At 56.9% G+C, this 1,207-nt stretch overlaps 1 protein-coding gene across 1 annotated transcript; it reads right to left on the bottom strand.

The window, feature by feature from the left end:
- Window positions 1-793: 793 nt before the first annotated feature.
- Window positions 794-1,195, bottom strand: BBK36DRAFT_1164112 (hypothetical protein; the record flags this gene model as incomplete). The annotated part of the gene is made up of 1 exon (XM_024894615.1): window positions 794-1,195. One exon carries the CDS (start codon window positions 1,193-1,195, stop codon window positions 794-796), a length of 402 nt encoding a protein of 133 aa, XP_024744690.1.
- Window positions 1,196-1,207: the final 12 nt, after the last annotated feature.

Raw genomic sequence — 1,207 nt, 5'->3', positions numbered from 1 at the left:
AGGCGGATGAAGCGGTAGCCTCGCTGCAGCCGGTCGAGGCGGATGCATGCCCACGCGAGACAGGGCGAGCTGACGGTGTGAGAGGTGTCTTCGATTTTGAGCCTGTAATCAACGAACGCCCTTGATTAGCTAGTTATTCCTTCATGAAGTATTATCTTGTTGCCTTCTCTGTCGTAAGATGTGGTACCACCGGGGAAGACGGGTTGAGGGAAAAGGGGGGGCCCGGGCTTTGTCTAGCAGTTGTTCATGTAGGTGGTGCAGCTAAGAGCGAAGTGCAAAGAGCGGGAAGCTGATAGCTGGCAACACAAGCTACGAACACGAGCAAGAATAACCTTCCCCTTCTGCTGTAACCTCCGGATAGCAGCTTGCCGCTAAGGAGGCAGAGAAAGGGGCGGCTGGGTTGCGCAACCTGGATCCGACAAGCTGGATCCGTAACTGCCCTCAGCCGCCCGCCATACGAACTTGTGCGGCAATGAAGTCGGAGTGGAAGAGTGGGAGCCACGGCATGGCAAGCCCGGGGAGGGACCATGCCTCGACCGCTTGGTCGTTTGTTGCCAGTTGGCCGAGCACGCCGTGCTTCTGTGACGCATGCAATTCTGTGTACGTTGACTAGGTCGTGGCAGGTTCAAAACGTGACACAAGAGAAGACGAGAAGTCACTGTGGCGTGGAACGCATGCCAAGGAAGAAAAAGGGGGAAATGTTGGAAGCTGGGTGGGGGGGTTGATTCTCCGGAAGGAAGACAAGGGAAAGCGAAAAGTTGCTGGATACAGAAATAGTTCAGGTTGTCATCACTCACCGAATAAAGCTCAACTCCTCCACCACCTTGGGGATGTTGAGAAACTGTAGCTTCTCGCCGGCTCCCTTTTGATGGCTGCTGCACATGAACTGGGGGTTGGACGTTTTGGCGGCCTTTGTGTGCTGCTTGTACGAGTGCTCGTGTCCGTCCTTGTCGTCCTCACCAATATGGAGCTCGGCCTTGATGACAGGACGCAGAGCGCTTCTGCTGCGTGGATTGTCTCCCTCGTCCTCCTCCTCAGCCGGGATGTTGTGCCCTGCGAAAAAGGTGAGGGCGAGGTCCAGCGTGTGCCTCGCGGCATCGTGGAGCGTCACGCTGAGCTTGTCGGCGCCCTGGTAGGCGGCGGGTTTGAGCACCCAGCCGTCCTCGCCGTCGAACATGGCCTCATTGAGCATCATGCCCTCGTCCAT

The sequence above is a fragment of the Trichoderma citrinoviride genome (genome assembly GCF_003025115.1).
Source record: "Trichoderma citrinoviride strain TUCIM 6016 unplaced genomic scaffold BBK36scaffold_429, whole genome shotgun sequence".
In the NCBI taxonomy this organism is placed as follows: Eukaryota; Fungi; Ascomycota; class Sordariomycetes; order Hypocreales; family Hypocreaceae; genus Trichoderma; species Trichoderma citrinoviride.
This window is presented reverse-complemented; position numbering and strand designations above follow the sequence as displayed.